At 39.6% G+C, this 20,531-nt stretch overlaps 2 protein-coding genes across 3 annotated transcripts; one reads left to right on the forward strand and one right to left on the reverse strand.

Moving 5' to 3' along the window:
- Window positions 1–491: 491 nt before the first annotated feature.
- Window positions 492–11,378, forward strand: gosr1 (golgi SNAP receptor complex member 1). Of its 2 annotated transcripts, none has more exons than XM_049726802.1 (9): window positions 492–642; window positions 980–1,114; window positions 1,397–1,484; window positions 2,223–2,330; window positions 2,452–2,543; window positions 5,002–5,076; window positions 8,875–8,904; window positions 10,373–10,455; window positions 10,858–11,378. In XM_049726802.1, exons 3-9 carry the CDS (start codon window positions 1,440–1,442, stop codon window positions 10,980–10,982), a joined length of 558 nt encoding a protein of 185 aa, XP_049582759.1. In that variant the 5' UTR covers window positions 492–642; window positions 980–1,114; window positions 1,397–1,439; the 3' UTR covers window positions 10,983–11,378. The 2 variants fall into 2 exon arrangements, with proteins under 2 accessions (XP_049582759.1, XP_049582757.1); XM_049726800.1 differs by having other exon boundaries at window positions 980–1,091.
- Window positions 11,379–12,088: 710 nt separating this feature from the next.
- trarg1a (trafficking regulator of GLUT4 (SLC2A4) 1a) lies at window positions 12,089–20,101 on the reverse strand. The gene is made up of 3 exons (XM_049726808.2): window positions 19,046–20,101; window positions 14,330–14,456; window positions 12,089–13,667 (listed from the first exon to the last, which is right to left on the reverse strand). Exons 1-3 carry the CDS (start codon window positions 19,472–19,474, stop codon window positions 13,657–13,659), a joined length of 567 nt encoding a protein of 188 aa, XP_049582765.1. The 5' UTR covers window positions 19,475–20,101; the 3' UTR covers window positions 12,089–13,656.
- Between the last annotated feature and the right edge of the window lie 430 nt (window positions 20,102–20,531).

Below are 20,531 nucleotides of genomic sequence, written 5' to 3' on the forward strand. Positions count from 1 at the left end.
GCACAAAGGTCCTGTAACATTATTGCAGTTTGTCTAATGTCAATGACATTTTTGATACTAAAAAAAAAGGAAAGATCATTGTTGCCTGAGTTTTGAATACTCAGTGATTTGTGTCATGATGTAATAGGATAAATATTTTAGTTTTACTGTTGCAGGGAAGACGTGTGTCAAAATTAGAGAATAGTGTCTTGTTTAGTGTTCTGGCAGACTCTACTTTAGTTCAGAATCACGGACGCGTGCTCATTTACAGTAGCACACTAAGCAGTGATTCCAGTGACATTTAAGCATACCATAAAAGATCATGTGTTGCAAGGAATTATCTAAATAATCAAATCTAGGATTTTAAATGTGCCATGTGTATGAAGTTATCACCTAATAGTCCGAAAATTATTCTGTTACAAATGTATGGTTGTTTATCTGTCTATGTCAGCGGCGTACAGTGGCAGGCAAAATATTTAAACACTCTCCCACAAATTGCGAAACAGTACGGTTACTCATTCACTGGGAGTTGTGCTACTAAAAAACGTCGGCAGGGGGCGACATAAAATATTTGAATGGTGGTTGTCGTGCCAAACCCGGAAGTTGGTGACGTCGCAGACAAAACAAAGATGGCAGGAATGGGAAACAGTAACTACTGGGAAGGTAAGAGATAATTATTCAACTAAAAGAAAGAACTGTCCACTATTATTCTGTAGTATTAATTTTTTTTGCTTCTTCTGCGGGTACTCCAACGTGTCGTTCACGTGTCTTCTAACCTGACTGTCCACTGGCTAGCTAACCCGCTGCTATGTAACTTCACGTCATCGCATCAACAGATTTTTTAATCGAGTTGTTACGCTCATGAAGATTTTATTTCGTATTTCTTTAATATAACCGATCTTAATCGATGTGATCAACTTGTCGTGGCTGTTTGTTTTGCCGGCCCAAGCCAAGTAGCTTTGACTTTGAAACGATTTGCTGTGCGTGTCATGTGTTTTAGATCTTCGAAAACAGGCCAGGCAATGGGAGAATGAACTGGACCTGAAGTTGGTGTCCTTTAGTAAACTATGTACCAGCTACAACAGCTCAAGAGATGGACGGCGAGGAGACACGTAGGCAATGCTTATTGATATAAGTAGGGGCTGTACTGGATCACAACACCATTCTGTTACCGTGTTTACATTGTTCTGACGTGTCAATGACGTGGCTCCTAAGTCATGAGTGCAAAATGACCCCAATTAGTGTCCTGTATTGAGCTAATGGGGCCATACTTTACTCAGATTTTTTTAGTTCCATACAACTAACTAAACCAGTGAACACATCAGCTCACCCTTTTTAGCATTTGATTAAGCCATTCATTTTTGTTGTTGTTGTTGTTGTTGTTGTTGTTTTTTTTACATGTGGCCTCTTCCTGTAGGTCAGACACCACACCGTTGTTAAATAACTCCACTCAGGACAGAATGTTTGACACCATGTCAGTGGAGATTGAACAGCTGCTGGCCAAAGTAAGTGCATTACCATTGTCCTTGAAAGTCACCTGAGTGTGCACTATGTTTTAAATGCAATTGGGGGTGGGGGTAATTGCGTAGGAGAATCACAATTAGACACGCCATACAAATTCTGTTAATTATAGGCTAGTGAAGTCACCTCCCATACTGTATATGCTATTTGCATGCCTCCTTTATATCCTAATTCAGAATTATGATGTTATTTATTTTATATTTAATATTTTTTCATTAAAGTTAATGAGGCAACTTATTTTAGACTGTTAACAAGAATACCTTAATAAAGTCACAATTTTTATTCTTTTTTGTTCTTCTTCCAAGAAACCTGAAATTAGAATATTAAATTAGTCTGTCTGCAAGTCTCCTTATGACAAAAACAAATGCCCATCATTATCATATTTGTAATTATTAATGGGAAAATTAAGCTGTTGTATGCTGTTGTATTTTATTATTTTTTTTACTCTTTGAGATAGAATTATGTTTAACGTTGGGCTAAAACACACAGAGTTGACCTTCCTTAAGCCACAAACCAGCAATGTCATCTATTGGAGTAAAAAAAAATACAATAGCTCGCTCAGAAGCATATTTGAAGCTTTATTTTCCCATAATCAATTGTGACTGCAGTTAAGGTCATTGCTTTTAATATGTATTGTAAACAACTGCACATCTACGACCACGTGATTTAAAAAAAAAAAAAAAAAAAAGTATATATTTCCGATCCCATCTTGTCTCTGTCAGCTGACGACAGTGAATGACAAGATGGCAGAGTACACCAATGCTCCAGGCGCGGCTTCTCTGAATGCCGCACTCATGCACACCCTCCAGAGGCACAGAGACATCCTCCAGGTTTGCCACCTCATTCATTCCTCATCTTCCTTGCTACCTGATTTAAAAGCTTCATCAGAGCCATTCTTTATTCACATATTTTAATGATTTTACTCCTTGTCTCTAAATTTTCCCATCCCAGGATTACACACATGAATTCCACAAAACTAAAGGAAACTTCTTAGCCATCCGTGAACGGGAAGACCTATTAGGATCTGTCAGAAAGGACATTGAGTAAGTACCATAATTTAGTTTTTGCTGGTCCCATGTGATGAGTAGACGACCTATAATATAATATGATCCATTGTGTCATCTGAACAAAGCCTAAATCCATCTGTGTGGTCAGAGCACAGGAACCAAAATAACTCAACTGTTAACTCAAAAAGCTGATACCACTTGCTGGCATCTCTTAATTGCTTTTCGGAAAGTTGAACCTTGCATGGACCCGAAGGAAGAATTTTCTCAGCCTCGTTTGCTTGGAGAAGTGTGTCCTGTCATCTGATTGGCTCAGCTGTTAGTCAGTGTATTGAAATGCTCCATCACAGTATGACTCATTTCATTTGCTTTGTAATGGCTTATTGATCTCACGGCAACACGCTGCAGGATTCCTATTGATCGTCTCCATGCATTGAGTATGCAGACTTCCTGTAGCTGCCTCATACCTGCTTAAGGCTGATGCAAAAAAAAAAAAAAAAAAGTTCCAAGTTCTTGTATGCTTTCCAAAACAAGGCCATCTTCATTACAATTGATGATCAATACACACAAGAAATTGAATTAAAAGAACGATGTATCACCTCATAAACAAGTTTAGGTATGACACTGAACCTACTTAAGGCTCATTGAAGTTGAATCTAATGTAGACAGAATGTGTTATTTACCGGATGCTCTAACGATTGATGTGGGTGGCTGCTAGCAAGCGAACTATTTAAACTCAATGCCAGAAGAAATGTTTGCAACATTTATTCTGACAAGATCCAACATAAGAGCCTAAGAGGGAAAAATGCTCCCCTTTGGTAATTTTAATCACACTGACGTGTTACTTTAACGCTTATTATTGGGGTTGTAGTTTTCCATTTCATGGTACTGACCTGCATGGATGCTTTTGGTGCAGCTATCATTTAAACCGACAGGGGGCAGGAGATATCCTCAGAGACACTTTAACCAAGATTGATGTTTAACAGTGCTCATATGGATTATAAACTAGCCACAGTCTCGCCTATGTGAACAACAGTTTAAGCAAATACTGCACATTTTGAAGTTGTGGAGTCTTATTGCAAAAGCAATTTTTGCACATGGGAGCACACATACTGTGCATACTGATGTACCACTTCATAAGAACTCAGACTACTGCCCCTGCTTCTAATGTCAGCTGCACATGCACATTTTTTTTTTTTTTTAAATAAGCCTTGCGTTATCCCTGTTGCTTACGACTGCACATGCACAATTTGCTGCTTACGATGAGTGCACGATACCATTGTACTTCCAATCAGCACCTTTGGACGGAGCACTGGGAATTAAATGGCTGCATTTGTTATTCAGTTACATGTTTTTTTGCCGCCCCCTCTCATTGCCTCCTGCTCTTTATCTTGTTCCTTCTCCATGTGAGGGTGGGGCTGAGTTAAATGACTAGAAAACCAATGAGAGCGCAGCAGCCAGCATCTGTTACCAGCTCCTGATAAATGAGTTGCATCAAAGAAATGGGTGTGTGATGTTCGCTTTGCGGTCGGTGTAATAAACCATTCGCTCACATTCACTAAAGGAAAACGGAGCCCTCTTTATCATTGTATTATGGTGGCGCTATTAAGCATTTGCATGGAATTAAGTTTGTCTTAATTTGTTGTTAGTAAAATGTCTTTGCATTTCATCATTGATTCATCTTTTGTTACACATTTGCAAACGTCCTTTGGTTGGCTAAAAATGTTAGGCCAAGTGAGCTTTGCTTGCACTACATATTTTTTCTATTTAGTCCAAGCTCTGCGCTGTCCTATTATCACCATCCTGTTAGCTAAAAGTTCTTTTAAAAAGCTTGCAAAATTAACTTTGTGAACATTGCAGTTATTTTCCATTTCTGTGACTCCAGAATTTTTGCAGCGCTACTCTCTTTGGAACCACTCATTTGTAGTTTTAAGTCATGGGCTAATGCAAGTGGATGTTTCCTCCCACTGCTGTTTCACATTAAAGCCTTTCAACTGGTGAACCACAGGAAGCCTTTTAAAGTAAAAGAGATGAAAGGAAATTATGTGGTATTGGCGCCCGGGATTACAAAGATACCGGACGACTCAAAAGTTAGGCAAAAACTAACAATGATGATGCAAAATTCATCTGGAGCTGACCAGTACTTGAAATGTTGCCATGCACCATTTTTACCATTCAACAGTTTTAGGATTCACCTTCAAAGATTCACAAAGTCAGCTTCTTGACCCCACCCTGAAGTGATTTAAATGCCTCTTAACTTAATTATTCAAAGCATCGCCATTTGGCAACAAGAAATGGCTCTCAGTAGTGCAACAGTCAGCCTAATGTGTCTTTGGTAGTCTCAGAGAGATGTTTGGGGATTTGTTTGGGGATTTAAACATCTGCTCCATGTTCCTCATCATTACTCAACGCAAGACAACCTAAGAGAAAAGTTATAATTAGTTTCTAACCTGTATGTGTTTTTTCTTTTCTTTCTTTTTTTTTTTTTTTTTTTTAGAATGTATAAAAGTGGTTCAGGTGTGAACAACAGAAGAACAGAGCTGTTTCTGAAGGAACATGAGCATCTGAGAAAGTAAGTTGTCAGACTTCTCACTTCTCTTATGTGAGACAAAATGAGAGCCAAATGAGCGAACAGATATGACAAACACGTGTACCAAAAAGGCAAGCAGAGGCATCATTCAACAAAATACAAGTTAGCTTGCGTTTCAGAATGTAGAGTATGGTTATTTATAGGAATGAATATAGACCGTACTTGTGTGTTTTTAAATTCGCATATGGCAAATTTGCTGGAAAAAAATGAGTGATTTTATTCAAAGTGGCTGGCATTCTGTTTGCACCAACAACCACAAAGGGGATGCCTCTCAACTCGCACACATTAAACTCATTTTGCCCTTGAAAGGAAACAGGAAGTTTCTGGAATGGTAAGTAGGATGTGTTGTGGTAGTATTCTCTCCTATGAGTGCCTTTGTGGTAGAGTAATATTGCCAGGCCAGTTAACGTTATTCTCCTTCAGCATTTGGTTTTGGGTTGCTGGAAATGACAGATATACTGTATGTAGCCATCTTCAATATACTGTAATAATCAATAGTCTCAGTTAGGGCCAGATTGATATGGATTTTGTAATGTGTTAATGTATAATGATAAAAAATAAAAAAAAGACTATGGCGCTAGTCAAAAGAAAATTATGCACCTTCTTTCCCCCCGTCCATGTTAGTCCAGTATAGCTCATATTTGGACAAATGAAATTTTCCCACTGAACTACACCCTATGTTACAGGGCTTCCCCTGATCAAAGCTGGGAGAGGAAATAGGAGAGTGGAGCTGTATATTAAGTTGAACTTCATTGATTGACACTTGATAGTATTAGAGCCATCACATAGGCAATAATGCTTGGAGAGAAATGTTGAAAATGTGATAGTGTGAGTTTTACGTATTTCTATTGAACAAATGTGCACTATGGATCTAAACTATGAGTTTAGGAGATAAGTTCCTTTATAATGGCCAGCTCCCCTGCGATCCAAGGACAAGCGGTATTGAAAATGGATGCATGGGTTTATAGCAAACACGTCGATTCTTATGTAACAAAAACTTCACAATGTCTTCTTTTCCCCACCATCTGTATATCAAACTGAGCTCTTATCGCCGGGCTCTAACTTAGTAACAAGCTAGCCAAACAGCAAACTCTTTTAATGTAAAAGCTGTAAAAGATGTTTCCTGTCTTTAATGGTTAGATGGAAATGGGAGAGGGCTGTAGCATTTAATTGCTTTCCAATTGACAGTCCAGTAAGCAAAACCACACATTAAAGCCTGACTGTGAAGAGTTTTTGAAAGTGCTCGTCAACCACGGAATACAGTCTCTTTGCTTTCGGCTTGTTTGCTTTACTTAAGGAACATTATCCATATTGACTCAGATTATGGTATAAATTGGTATTTTTTCCCAATATACACCAAACGAGTATGTACTGCATGTTTTTTTTTTTTTTTTTTTTTTATTCACTGCCATCACCTACAAACAGTTTACCGTAATTTCCAGACTATAAGTCGCGTTTTTTTTTCCATAGTTTGGGTGGGGGGGCGACTTATACTCAGGAGCGACTTATATACGTTTTTTTTCCACAAATTTTTACTTGATCATTAAGACATCACTTACTTACAAGTATAGGTGACCATTTCCCATGTTATTTTTAGTATAGTTGATCACTTCACATGTTTTTTTATCTTTATCTTGAACATATTCAAAACATAAAAAATAGAGAAAACATCAAATAAAGCAATTAACACTTTAAAGCACCATATCCAAGTCCTGTCTGCTGTATGTAAACTTGCTCCATTTTTGCTCCTCTTATATTTATTATTATTATTTATTATTGTTTGTTTATTTATCATTTATTCAACACTCTTATTTATTCATTGTTTGTGCCTTCTTGGGTTTTTTTGTGTTGCTTGTATGCATATGTGTACTATCTCACCGAGGGATAGTGGGAACGTAATTTCAATCTCTTTGTATGTCTTGGTATATGAAAAAAAAACAACAATAAAGCAGACTTTGACTTTGATAAAACAACCAAATAAACAAAACAAAAAACTACATCTGAAAAAAATTATATTTTCAGACGAAACTGGATGAGGGCGCTCTAAATTTCACCGTTGGCCGTGACTCATCAACTGGGTGGGCTTAAGAAAAATGGCACCAAAAAGAAACTCATATTTTGCAGGTTACAAACTTCAAGTTGTAAAATATGCAGCTGAAAACAGTAATCAAGCAGCAGAAAGAAAGTTTGGAGAACCGTGATGTACCAATGGATTACTATTTCAAGTGACGTCAGTGGCACGGCGCGGCGCGGAGGTTGTTTACATAAAGGACAAACGTACCCACGTAAGGACTACGGGCATCATTAGCGGTGATCATTTCTAAGTGACACGGAGGACAAAGAGTTTGAAGGAATTAAGGATTTGGAGTGACATAGAAGGTTTGAAAAACTATTATAGCTTTTACTCACGCCCAGTCCTACTCTACTGAGTCGGGGGCCGGCGCTCGGCCGAGTGGCTGTCCGCGAACGGTGCATGGGGCTCGGACATGGCCATTACGCACGCCCGGTCCTATGCCATGGAGCTCTCGTGTCTGGAAGTCCACGCCGCCTCGCGCTTGGAAGTTTGTTTTGTTTAATAAAGAGCCGTTTACCAAACCCATGTCTATCCTTGTACTTTGTTAACGCTACAATATAGTTATATACTAGATCTGTGGAATAAAGACGAGGCTGACGTCAGGGCGCACGCGCGGCGATGTTGACAAAGGACGAGGAATTTGATCGATGGATTTAATGGATTTAAAGTGCACGGATGGTTTGATAATAATATTGCTTATATTATAGTTATTTGAAATATAGTTTATCTATCGTTATATGAGCCTGTGGAATATTTTGAAGTGCAAGCGCCCTCAGCCGCGCGCACCCATTGTTGACAAAGAACGATCAATGGATTTAATGAATTGGAGTGACACCGATGATTTTATAAACGTATTATTCATGTAATCGTTTTCTTTAATAACTCTATATGTTACATCAGGCCCATTCTCAGCTCTTCGTTTGTGTTTGTCACGTTAGCATACCTATCGTTTAGCCTGTTGCTATCGTATCGAACGATCGATGGATTTAATGAATTGGAGTGACACCGATGGTTTTATAAACATGTTATTTATGTAATAGTTGTCCTCAATCACTCTATATGTTACATCAGGCCCGTTCTCAGCTCCTCATTTGTGTTTGTCACGTTAGCATAACTATCGTTTAGCCTGTTGCTATTGTATCGAACAATCGATGGATTTAATGAATTGGAGTGACACCGATGGTTTTATAAACATGTTATTCATGTAATAGTTGTCCTTAATCACTCTATATGTTACGTCAGGCCCGTTCTCAGCTCTTTGTTTGTTTGTCACGTTAGCATACCTATCGTTTAGCCTGTTGTTGCTATCGTTTAGCCTGTTGTTGCTCGTTCATGAATGTTTTTGGTGTGGGATTTTGTCGAATAAATTGCCCCCCCAAATGCGACTTATACTCCGGAGCGATTTATATGTTTTTTTTTCACTTTTTGGGGCATTTTATGGCTGGTGCGACTTGTACTCCGGAGCGACTTATAGTCCGGAAAATACGGTAGTATGGAGCCCCAAAAATCGGCTATATGTACCTTCACTATGAACAGGACCACAGCAACACATTTCTATAATTTGGATGTGAAAACTAATGTTTAGGATGTGACTTTAAAAATAAAAAGCTCTTAACTGTGTCTCTAGGTAAATATAGGTGTTTTGTTCTCTTTAGCGCTTGCATCGCCTTGATAACCGATAATCATGTCTTTCTTTCCATGTGTAGTTCCGATCGGCTGATGGATGACACAATAAGGTGAGAGCTGTCATTTTCCTCCATTGTGATATTTATTGGGGTCCTACTGTTAAAGAAAGAAAATACAAATGGTCACTGAATTCCTAATTCCCTAGTCCCGAAAGGCCACTGGGCATTGGTCCTATATTTAAACATATAAATCTATTGAACAAATTGAAAATTTCTATCCTTAAAGAGCTATTCATAGAATCTGACATGCTATTAAAAAGCTCAAATGATGTCAGCCCCCCCCCCCCCCCCCCCACCCCCTTGTCTTCTATTTTCCAAAGTAGGACTAGAACAAGTTTTGTACAGAAATGCAGAATTGCCAAAGCGTAGTTTTTTTAGCCCGTTGCAATCTACTTAAACACAACTCAAGTTGCTCATTGTGTAGATGAGCCTGAGGGTCGTAATGGCATCCGCTTTCTAAATGCTGCCCATTCAATAATGTCTGCCCTGGTAATGAATTGCACTTTTACCTTAAATGCAATAAACAACTTCTGTCATTTTGTTTTTTTCCTCTCAAGGTATCATAAATTCTTCCCCAGACTCTTGCTCCTTTTTCCTCCCCTCAGGCTGGCCCAAATTGCAAATATATTGGTTCTTGTCAACAATGGCTCCTCTGGGACTACCTGCTACTGCAGTCTTGATTAGTGGCCTTTGTCAGTAAAATTGCATAACACACACACTTAGACATGTATACAGAAACACATTTGACCACATCACAAGAAATATACTGATGATCGGCCTTCAGGACCACGTGAGTGAAATGCTGTTTGAATGCAGTAGTCATGTGGACAAAACACCGGTAGTGGCGGCTGTAACTGAATTACGTGTGAAGGTTACATTAATCTACCAATTAAATAATTTTACACTGTTTGGCTTAAAGAAGCAAGGGAGAAGTAATATGAATTACAGGTTTCAAACCCCCATCATTGCTCTGTCTCTCTCCTGGGGAAACGCCTTGCCCACCTCTGTCTGCGTAATAGCAATGTGCAAATGGTAACCGATTGCAGAGAAAGTGCAAAAAGAAGTTTGAGCTCTAATTTCAATGTGGTTGTTCATATCGAAAGAAAGACTGTGGGAAGTTGCTGCAGTCAGCAAGTGTTTGTACCTGACTGAGGAGAACATGATCTCTTCCTTCACATCGCTCAGGCGACTTAACAGTCCCCTCAGCAACTTCCACCCTGAAGGAGCCACGTGGCTGGTATGTGCGGGTCTTCTTGAAACGCTGCGTGCCAAATGAGTAAAGTGAAAAGATATCCGTCACTTTAGTTTCTATGCCTGCCGAGAGAGGCTGCCTCACTGGGATGGTTGGAACGAGGTCCGCTTGCTGTTCATCCCTCCTAGCATTCAAAAGTCAACTTGGGTTGCCTAACATTGGAAAGACTTATCGCATGAATCCTTTGGACAAAATGCCAGGATGCCCCCGTTGTTTTGTGCTGATTCACTTCTCTATCATCCATATCACCTGCCCTTGTCTTTGTAGCATTGCCATGGCAACCAAGGAGAATATGACATCCCAAAGGAGCATTCTGAAATCCATACAGAGCCGAGTCAACACGCTGGCCAGTATCCTTTTTTTTCTTTTCTTTTCACCTCCGCCAAGCTTTAAAGTCGGGGACATCTGTTTCCACCACTGTTAGCTGATCTGTGTGTATTTGAATGATGCTAGTTCTGTTGTGGATAGGTGGCAGACCCTCCTTGCTTTGCTTCAGTGGTTGTTTCTATATGTGCTTTGTTTGTGATAGGCAGTCTGCCTTTCACCCAAAGTCAGCTTGGATAGGCAACTAGCGGCAGGATACAGTAAAGACTGTATAGAACACAGAACTGTTTATTTTCTCTCATTGGTCTCAATGGACACGTATTTCATAGCTTTCTCCTTGGACCCGAAAAAGCAGCTTTATTTTAATTTTATTTTCACGCTTTGCCGTAATTGCTTTGATGTTTTCCTTAATTTTTTGCTCTCCTAAGACCGGTTCCCAGCTATCAACAGTCTCATCCAACGAATCAACCTCCGGAAGCGACGGGACTCCCTCATCCTCGGCACTGTGATTGGCGTCTGCACCATTCTCCTCTTGTTCTACGCTTTTCACTGAATATTTCAAAGGAGCCAATAGATTGGCTCTTTGTTGTATAGGACTCCCTGAAAAACGACTCGGTGATTGAGGACCCTGGAGACTCCTTAGCTCGAGGATGTAAGATCTCTCCAACATGACCTACTGAACTCATATCTAGCTGTGGGACAGACGGACAGCTTATTGGTGGGTGGAATATTTTCCTGCTACAAGACAAAGGAATAAAAAAGTACTAAAAACTTGTATCATAATAATTCCCTTCAAGAAACCATGTGCTGAGAAATTGGTGAACCGCTGGAATATGATCGTTTTTTTTCACATTTTATTTGAATGGTTTTTTTTAATTGATGTGCAAATTGGACATGGGTCTTCCTGTGAATTAATAAATTATTCATATCCATTTGATGTGCAAATCAAGATGGCCTCAAACTTGAAGGTGTTGTTTTTTTTTCCAAGTACAAGTATGATATGAAACATTGAAACACGGCAAGCTTGGACAATTTGGAATTTTAGTTACATTTTCAAGGAAACCTCTAAAATCGTGTCACATACGTCGGTTATTAGACGTCACACAAGACGGTGACTGATAGTTATTTGTTTTTATGTGGCTCTTATTTGGGAATGAAGTAATCTGAATGATTGCAATGCAGCTCCACATCAACACAAACTGCATCTACAATAAGGAACACAGTAAATAGTGCTCAATGTTTTTAAATGTTCATTAATGTTGAGCTTGTATATTGGATCGCATTGTGCAAATGTTCTTTATGAAGTGGCCGATGAGTGTATATACGTGTGTGTGTGTGTGTGTGTGTGTGTGTGTGTGTGTATGTGTGCGTGTGTGTATGTGTGTGTGTGCGTGTATTTGCATTTTTTTAAGTTGTACATAGGTGTGAATATGAGTGTTACTTTTTTATTATGGATAACAGTTTAAGCAAAGCTATACTTTTTATTTTACATTTTTGATCACTATTTTTATCTTATTTACTGACACATTCCAATCAGCCACTGGAAATTTTGCATAACAATAGACAGCTCAACATTTCCTTTAAATGAGAACGGAAACATCGGTTTAAAGTATTTAGCATGTAAATCTAAGACCACAACAACACCAAGACACAAAATCGTTAGCCATGCATGGTAACATTTATTCCAAACATGCAAAATGTACACCACAAAGATGAAACCAGAGACATTCATTACATTGGGATAGTAATACGTATAAAAGTAAACCAACTGCTGAACGAACTCAGTGTAATGTTGATAAATGCTTTTAGTTCTGATGTTAATTGTTTTAAGTTTCATACTAAACAAAGGCAATCATTGGATTGGCTGCTTATGATTGTTTTGATGAAAAATAAACTGTAAGTAGTCATGTAGCCAGAAAGTGAAGATATTGAACTTGGAAGGGTCAGCATTGTCTGTCTGGAATGAGTTGCATAGTTTATAAATATGATTTGTAAGCATCTGACATTATTATTCCTGCAGAAATGTGAATGAACAATCTTTGTGTACCAAAGCTTGAGCCTATGCTTGTATTTGCTATGTCAGTGTGGCAGCCTTGTGTGTGTGTGTGTTCACAGTGTACTACACATTATCTGTTAAATTTGGATTTTAAACTTTAAATAAACCACAAAACTGTCTCTTACAAAAAAAATGTATACAACATGCATAAATATTGCATATATTTCCCCTTATAAATACATTTCATACCAATACAAGGATCAGGTAAAACATTTGATGAAACAATTATAACAACAATCGTGATGTAGCGGTGATGACGAAAGACAAGTAGAAAGATCGTAAACAGATTAAGGGCACAAGGTGAACAACTGGAGCAAAAGATTCAAAATGGGCACAACCGTAGTGTGCTGGAGGATTAGGAGTGTGGTGCATTGGTGTGTTTGCTCGTACAAAGCAGCATAATGATGTAATATTTCATTAACATTTTGCAAAGATTAAGGTGGACGGGTTTGGGTTACAATTCAATCAGCTGCACTCACCTTGTTCATATTACTATTCATTCTTTTGGACTGAAAAACTGGGAAAACAGTCAATAATACACAGGCAGAATTTCCACTTCCCTGTTGAGGCATGCAAATACTCTCACTGTTGGAAGAAAAATGGTGAAAGAAAAATAAAACGTTCCAAATGTGTCCTCTTCCGGGTTCTTTCACTCTCCCAGCTTGACATTACAAAAATGGACATCTTCAAAAGTATCCACATTTCAGTTGTATCGGCCTTCGACGCAGCAGCAAATATATGAGGATTATATGGGAGCTGTCCAAATGTGGAAGTCCAAACTGAAAAAGTGTTCAAGCATCCCATCACAGCTGTAGAAAAAGTCATCCTCTTCATTCGTTTATTCCAAAATCCTTTGCAAATCCATACATATCAAGATCTTTCAACGTTGCATCAGGATCTGATCATTCTTTCACACATTTCTTTTGGTCAAGCAAATGTTAGTGGAGTGTAATGCATGCATTTTGGATTCCTTTCTGCGGCAATACCAATCTCAGGAGCGTTTGCTTTCTGAAATTCAGGATGGCATAATTACAATATGGTAGAAGTAGAGAGGTACAAGAGAGGATCATATTTTGTAGATATAGATTTTTTTTTGTTGGAATGGGCTTTTTTGTTGCATCCGTGGTATGGCCTTCACGGCTGTTTTGTTTTTCCCTTCAGGTTGTCCGTGTCAGTTGATTGCTGCCAAAGACATAAGGAAGGGTGGGAGGGGAGAGCTTTAAGTTGGTTATTCGTAGGTAACTGCACATTCAGCCCATTGCACTGTGCTGAATCAAATACCGACGTACACACACACGCACACGCACACACACAAGCACTGAAATGTGCTGAGTTTGAACAAATAAACATGCTCATGCTTGTCAGCTGGTCATATAGCTCACCATGTTGTCATAGCATTTGTAGTGCAGCACTTGCTGTGTGCGCACACATTTGTGTCTAGTCTGTTGTGACCATACACATACATACGTCAATTGTATTTTGGAATTACATGTAAAGAGACTTTAATGAATATGACACAGTGGAACCTCTAAAGTTGGTTAACCCTGAAGTGGTACATTTCAACATTGGATAGAATCGAACAAATAGCTGATGCCTGGCTTTTGCAAATCATGTGAGATGTTTGTTTTTCTTTGTTAGCTTTTGTGTGTGTTAATCAGGCGGCAACGAAAATGGTTTATTAAGAACCTTAAAAGTGTTTTCAAGCACTGCGTGTATGCATAGCAAAAGCGTTATGATGATGACAGATTGAAATGGAAATTTTAGTTATTTTATTTCAGGATTTTTTTTCTAAATTCTTAAAAAGTGGAGGTTAACCAGTTTTCATAATAGTGGTTTTGTAGTACCTGAAAGCGAGACAAAGACAATGATGGCGACCACACCCAGCACGATGGAGACGATGCTGAGCAGACGAGCCAGTCGACCCAGCCGTCTGGCCCCGTCCACGTCCCCTGCCTGGAGACTGTTTCTGGACTGGTGACACACAAAAATACATGCTATTTATCACAACAGGCAATCTAACCCCCAACCCTGCCCAAAAATTGTGCAAGAATCATACAAATTATTCTGCAACTGTATGAGAACGACTGGAAGGAACTGTCCTTGGTGCTTAATATTTAAAGGTAAAGGCTGGTGTACGCACACCACAAAAAAAACTTTTGGGAATGATCAAGAACGGTCAAATTTAAAGACACATCTTGCACTCGTTCACCCCTAGCACTGCAATGTGAATGGGGCATAGTCAGTCCCAAGGGAGTATGTATTGATCCAGAGTCAGCGCGCGCGCACACACACACACACACACACACACACACACACACACACACACACACACACACACACACACACACACACACACCTGCTTTTGCTGCACACATTCTTGTGGCTGCAGCAGAGGAAGGCAGCTAAGTGAGTAAATGTTCTTCTCTCTTGTCATTAATAATGGACAAGCAGCAGCTTGGCTAGAAGGGAGGGACACAGCAAAGAGCTGGTGTGCGTCTGATGCAGTCGTTTTGGATTTTCAATTCAAAGATGATGTTTTAAATGCACATTTTGTGTCATGATCTTTGTGTCCTGTAGCCTTTTAGTCTCCAAAAACATCTGCGCAGAAATTTGATTAACCATACTTCATCTTAGATTAAGAACAATTTGCACGAACAATGTTGTGTATAGTTTTGGAGGAGGACCCAAAGTTGGTTATCTCCTGGCACTTTGCTCTGACTGGGTGTTGAGCAGCCTTGAGAGGCCGCTGGGAGAGCTTTTAGACTCAACTGTTGTTACATTAAAATCTACATTAAAATTGCAAAGCACTCAATGCAGCCGGATGATCAAATCTGCTCGGCACTCCATGGCACCGCTCTCATTCCTGGGGCAATAAAATGCATTGGAGCTCATAAATTATAATTGGACAGACTTTTTTGTGGTGCCTGGGAGGGACTGAGTCAGCTCCATTCACACCATTTGCTCCCATTCTCCATCTCACCTCGTTCCATCCATGCACTCCATGCATACGATCAGATTTTTTTCTGTGAAAAACTCAACAAACCCCTCTGAGCAATTATCACAGCCTCACATCAAGTCAGTGAAAGACGCTTAAAAAAGTGTCAGAATGGTTAATAACCATCCTCCATTAGGCAGAACCCAAACAAATTAAATGACAGGTTTGTTTAAATGATCAAGTTTCACGCTGTTCTGATGCAAGCTATCCACTCAGTACAAACTTTTGAGTTGTCGAAACAAATTGATAATGGTAATAAAGTGCAATTAGTTGCCATTCTAAAAGTCAATTTAACATTAAGAATATCTCAGCAGTAGTTGAAGTCATCACAAAGTGAGCGACTGAGTGGAAAAACACTTTCTCGCACGCGATGAGCATGAATGCACACATCTTGGTCTATCCATCACCAGCAAATCTGCCGAGCTTGCACTAGCGTTGCTGCAGTTCGGCCCTTGCCATTATTGGGATTGTCCGGTGTTGGCCGTAAAAATCCATTAGGCCTGCATCGCTACTCCTGTAATTGGCTGCACATCGTCCGTGTTAGCCAGCCGCAAGCCTTCGCCAACGCAGCATCTGTCCGAGATCTACCCAATAGCAGTTTGCCGGTTGTCCAGCTGATGAAAACAATACCATTTGTTGTGTCACGTTTTTTGGGGATGCATGTAACAAAATCTTCAAACACTAAAAATCCTGTCAATCCATCTTAATATGCTACACTTGTATTAAAATATAACCACCAGGGGACAGTATAACATTGTTTATTTTCACAGAAGATAAAGACTATATGCCTGTAAGAACATTTGTCTACATGTCTTGCTCAACTGTTTGTGTTCAATTTTTTTTTTTTTTGCTTTTGCGGCTCGGCCCCCTTGAGGACACTGCCAGGACAATCGAGGGCACCTCCGACATCCATTTTTTTCATTGATTTTCATATTATGTATTACTTGTGTACTCTCTGCATCCATTATAACCTGGTGATCCTGAAAGGGGGATCCTTCCATCTGTGGTCCCTTCTCAAGGTTTCTCATTTTCCCCTGGTAGGGTTTTTTTGAGTTTTTCCTTGCCCTTTTGGGAGCTTATGATCAGGGGATGCTTTGAGAATAATTGTCAATTTTGGCTATGTGAAGCCCTTTGAGACTGTTTGTGATTTAGGGCTATACAAATAAACTTGACTTGACTTGACTTGGCTTTAAAAGTTATACAACCACAACTATCAATGCTAATGTTTAAGAATTTGTTCTCCCAAGTCCAGCTCCCAAATGAATGGATGGCTGGATGGCTGGATGGCTGGATGGCTGGATGGATGGATGGATGGATGGATGGATGGATGGATGGATGGATGGATGGATGGATGGATGGATGGATGGATGGATGGATGGATGGATGGATGGATGGATGGATGGAGTTGGCAGATGTCCTTAAACAAAACTAGTGGCAGGAGGGATCTGCTTGATTTACAACCTTGCTGGAGCCTGAGAAGTGCACTGCGCTTCAGTGCAGAAATGGAGTGTTCGCATTAGTCAAACAATCTGTAGGTGTCAAATGTGCTATGAATTTCCTTGGGTGTGCCATCATAAAAATATTTTTCATAGTAGGCTAATCGACAATTGAGGTTTGTTTTTTTCTTTTATCAACCAAAACCATATAATATATTGACTTTCCTTAGTAAACGAGTTATCAGGGTCATGCCAAAACTAAGCTAACTACAGTAAATACTATAATATCCTTACATCAATCAGCATTTGGGAACACTCAATAACACCATCTGGTGATATATGCTGATGACATCTCCCTTTTAATGTTTCCAGGATATTTGAGCCCCTTTCTATGCAAATTACATCATTTCGATTACTCACGAGCAGCGTTGTAAACCTGTAAACCTCCCTGGCTCACTTGATCTTACATTATCTGATTCAATTCCCGTGATGGGAAATGCACCGGATCCATTTGGTGTTCCCCTCACACTCATCGTCCTTGCGAAGAAGGCAGCTTTGGCCCCGGCATGTTTATTGCTGCCACACCGTACGCTGCAAACTGCCGCAATCTGCTCTCTGCAGCAGAGTAACTAAATTGACTTCTCTCAGCGTCTATTGAATTAGTGTCCAGATCTTGTTTCCGTCTCCTTTACTTTGCGTCTCTCTGTCAATACCTCCCACACTTCCTCTCCCACATATGCATGTATACGTATATTCCAAGTCATTAGCAAGTGTTCAACGAGTGAATGTCAGTGAGTTCATGATGAGGACTCAAGTTACTTGATGATACCTATTTATTTGCTTCTGTGTTAACTCATAGTCAACTTTGAGCTTTGTATTTTCAGAAAGCAGCGTTGTTGCAACAAATGAACACCACACCTCAAACAGTCTCCTTTATGCCTTTTGGAGGTAGATTAAAAAAATGTTGATGCCTCTTGGAGATTTGTATTACCTTTACTATGACATCTCATACCACAACACTATGTCACAGTTAATTTGACCATGACACACATCCTCTCTACAGCAGACATGACATCTGTAGAATGAAGATTCATGAAGACTAGATTAAAGTGCTGCTGTCTGCAGTACGGAGACGAAACGCTGCTAAGCATTCAAAACTGCCTAATCATGTTTTTGTAAATGCATGGCGGTCCACTGACAAGAGAGTTGGAGAGAAGAACAATAGAACGGAGTTGGACAGAAGGTTTTGACGCTGTGAGGTGATCATGACTAAGTATAGTGACCTCGTAATATTTAATAGATTACATCCATTCCATAATTTTTATTCATTCTTATCCTCATTAGGGTTGTGAGAGAGTTGTAGCTTGTATATAGTATGTATACTGAGTCTGTGTGCATGATTGCATTTTTTGCTTCTTTCCTTCCTTTTTCCAATTCCTTTTTGAATTGTCTACACTATTTGTACTATGTGCCTCTCTGCATCCATTGCAGCCTGGTCATCCTGGAAGAGGGATCCTCCCATCTGTGGTCTCTTCTCAAGGTTTCTCATTTCCCCTAGTTGGAGTTTTGAGTTTTTGAGCCCTTCTGGGAGTTTAAGATCAGGGGATGTCTGAGAATATTTGTCATTTTTCACACGTCCTGAGTGTTGTTAGTCACCTGAATGTTGAACAGAGGCTGTGATGTACCGAAGTCAAATTCCTTGTTTGGCACGCCCAAACATGGCGAATAAAAATGATTGAATCTTGAATGATTGTACAGAGCTGTCAGTCATACTGAAAACATTAGAATACAGTAGTAACATTTCGAGTATGACTGCATGTGGCTTACATGATGAGTTCACTTTTTGCCCTGAGTCAACTGGGATAGGCTCCAACTGTGGTACAGAATATGGAGCAACGGACATGCACAAATGTAAATGACAATACTTGTATTTTGCATTCCATTTAAACAGCACTATTCCTAGCATTAAAGTAGATTTTTTTTTTTTTTACAAAAAACGAACAAAATTAAATTCCTAGCTCAAATAAAAAATAATTAAAAACTGTTCCGATATAGTAATCTGAAAGTCGTTTCATGTCGCTCCACTGGTTGCTTTAGTGACTTTTTTGTTGTTGTTGTTGTTCACTCACCATGATGGAGTAGACGAGGGCCACGATGCTGACGGGCCACACGGGGAAGAAGCAGGAGATGATGACGAGGATCAGGTAGTCTCGGGGCTTGGGGCTCTCCTGCACCGCGGCGTTTCCGGTGGACGAGCGGCTCAGGCTGGCTTTGGACGGGGAGAGGGGCGTTGCGACGTCCAGCTGCCCCGCAGAGCCTGATCTGACGTTCAGCTCGTGGCCGTTGAGATCCGCCTCCAGCCCCTTGGTCTGGTTGTGGTCCATGTTGACGGAGAAAGACGAAGACATCTTGAGCCCATGGCCCGCGGGCTCGGTGGTGACGGCCAGCAGCTTCTCAGTCTCCTGGAAGTCAGCCAGTTGAGCGCCACCTTCTCCTCTTCCTCCACCACCCTCTCCAAGGTTGGACTTGAGGAAGTCGTTGTCCGTATTGATGGCCATGCTCGCCTCGATCACGTGTTGACAAAAATTGCTTCTTGTTTGTCTTTTCCCGAGTTTAATCTTGATTACAAGCCATTATCAGGGGGAAGTTTTTAAATTATTTCTGACTGTGAGTGAAATCCTCACAGATTTAAAAAAAAAAAAAAAAAACTCTCGTAGTTCTCTTACGAAGTTGCTTTGAAATCGTCCACTTGTCACTTTGCTTCATTCACATCCACTTGAATTACTTCCAAGATGACACTAATGTTCTGGATCCAATGAGGAGCAACCAAAATGGAGCTCCATCCAGTCCTGCTCCAATTTCTTCTTCTCTCACTTCTTCCCTTTTTTAAATTTTTATTTATTTATTTATTTTTATATAAGAGAAGACTAAGGTGCACCTTCTATCTTCCACCGAATGCCGCTCTGACCTTCTAGTCCTTCCACCCTACTCATGCTGAGGCTTGCAAGAGACTGGACAAAACCGTTGTCAAGTTACACAAGCGCATAGTTTCCGTTTCCGGAAATTAAAATTATACACATCTTTATCCGTTAAAAAAATCCACTTTTACCATATAAAATACTATATTAAACTGTATATTCGTTTTTTTCTTTTAACTATTTCCTTTTATAGATCTATTATTATTTCTATTATTATTATCATTCTTCTTCTTCTTCTTCTTATTATTATTATTATTATTAGTAGTAGTAATTATAGGCTGCTTAATGGCCGAGAGAAAGGCTATCAATAAAAGGAAATAGTTATTTTAAAAATAAATATAAACAGAATTATATGGTAAAAGTGTTTTTTTAACGGACACAAATATATGCAATTTCAATATTTGTATAGTTTAAGTTTAATTTTTACATCCTAAATTTGACGTCCTAAATTTCAGTGGTACTGTTTGTAGCATTGAAGTATGTGCTTTATTTTGAAGGTACTACTTTCTTATTTCCGCAATGAATCTCCATATCTCTGTCTAACTTGATGCTGCTGATGTTGATTGAGCAAAGCAGTCTCTCAGGGAGTTCACTCCCCCCCCCCTTCCCGACACACGCACACACCCTCTCCCCTCCC

This window comes from Syngnathus scovelli, chromosome 7, assembly GCF_024217435.2.
Source record: "Syngnathus scovelli strain Florida chromosome 7, RoL_Ssco_1.2, whole genome shotgun sequence".
Classification (NCBI taxonomy): Eukaryota; Metazoa; Chordata; class Actinopteri; order Syngnathiformes; family Syngnathidae; genus Syngnathus; species Syngnathus scovelli.